The sequence below is a fragment of the Otolemur garnettii genome, unplaced genomic scaffold, assembly GCF_000181295.1.
Source record: "Otolemur garnettii isolate 467f Iridium unplaced genomic scaffold, OtoGar3 scaffold00061, whole genome shotgun sequence".
NCBI classification, from domain to species: Eukaryota; Metazoa; Chordata; class Mammalia; order Primates; family Galagidae; genus Otolemur; species Otolemur garnettii.
This window is the reverse complement of record NW_003852456.1, coordinates 2287771-2288527: the sequence shown is the minus strand read 5'-3', so window position 1 is coordinate 2288527 and position 757 is coordinate 2287771. Positions and strand designations below refer to the sequence as shown.

Genomic DNA, 757 nt, shown 5'->3' with positions numbered 1-757 from the left:
GAGGTTTTTCAAAATTAGCTTATACTTTAAAACTGGAGTAAAACTTTGGTGCCAGGCTTTTCCCTGAGGTTAGGCTTATTCTGCCCATCATATTGAGATGGACAGATTCCTTCTTGGAAGCCGAGGGATTATGGAGACTTACAATATGGGCAAATGGTTTGGAATTTGCATGTGGAGAAAGAATAGCTCTACCCAATTCCCTGGATAAGTGATTTGCTTCCTACAACTTTGCTGTATCCCCAGGAGGAGACAGAAGAGGACAGTGACCTGTCAGATTATGGTGATGACGTGGATGGAAGGAAAGACTCCTTGGCTGAACCGTGCTTCATGTTGATCGGGGAGATTTTCGAACTTCATGGAAGTAAGCCTCTTCATTGTTAGCGGTGCTTGCTGGTTAAGTTGTTTTAATGTTCCTGCCTTCCTGCAGTGCATGGGACATGTATGTGTATTCCTGCTTTGTTCATCAGACATACAGGTTTAAGAGCCAACCAGATGGATACTGAGTGTACAACCTTAGAACAGGTAACGTCTCTGTGCTCATGGAGCTTTGGGGCCTAACTTAACCCTGTACCGTGTTCCTCTGAAATCAGACAGCATGCTTTGGATGTCTTTTTGGTGTGACTTGGCATAGCTTCATTACCTTATCACCAAAAGTTGTACAAAAAATTACTTTGCACAGCAGAGGAAAAAGCCTATTGGTCAAGGCAAGGCTGCATCCTGGGATAGTGTTATGGCAAGGATACAGAAATGTCTCCCC

The 757-nt window shown here is 43.9% G+C and overlaps 1 protein-coding gene across 1 annotated transcript in view; it reads left to right on the top strand.

The window, feature by feature from the left end:
• Window positions 1–757, top strand: part of SNX25 (sorting nexin 25) — a 90233-nt gene that overhangs the window by 80768 nt on the left and 8708 nt on the right. Inside the window, exon 15 of the mRNA XM_023514904.1 lies at window positions 244–361. Coding sequence (XP_023370672.1) covers window positions 244–361 — 118 coding nt within the window. The remainder of the gene's footprint in view (window positions 1–243; window positions 362–757) is intronic.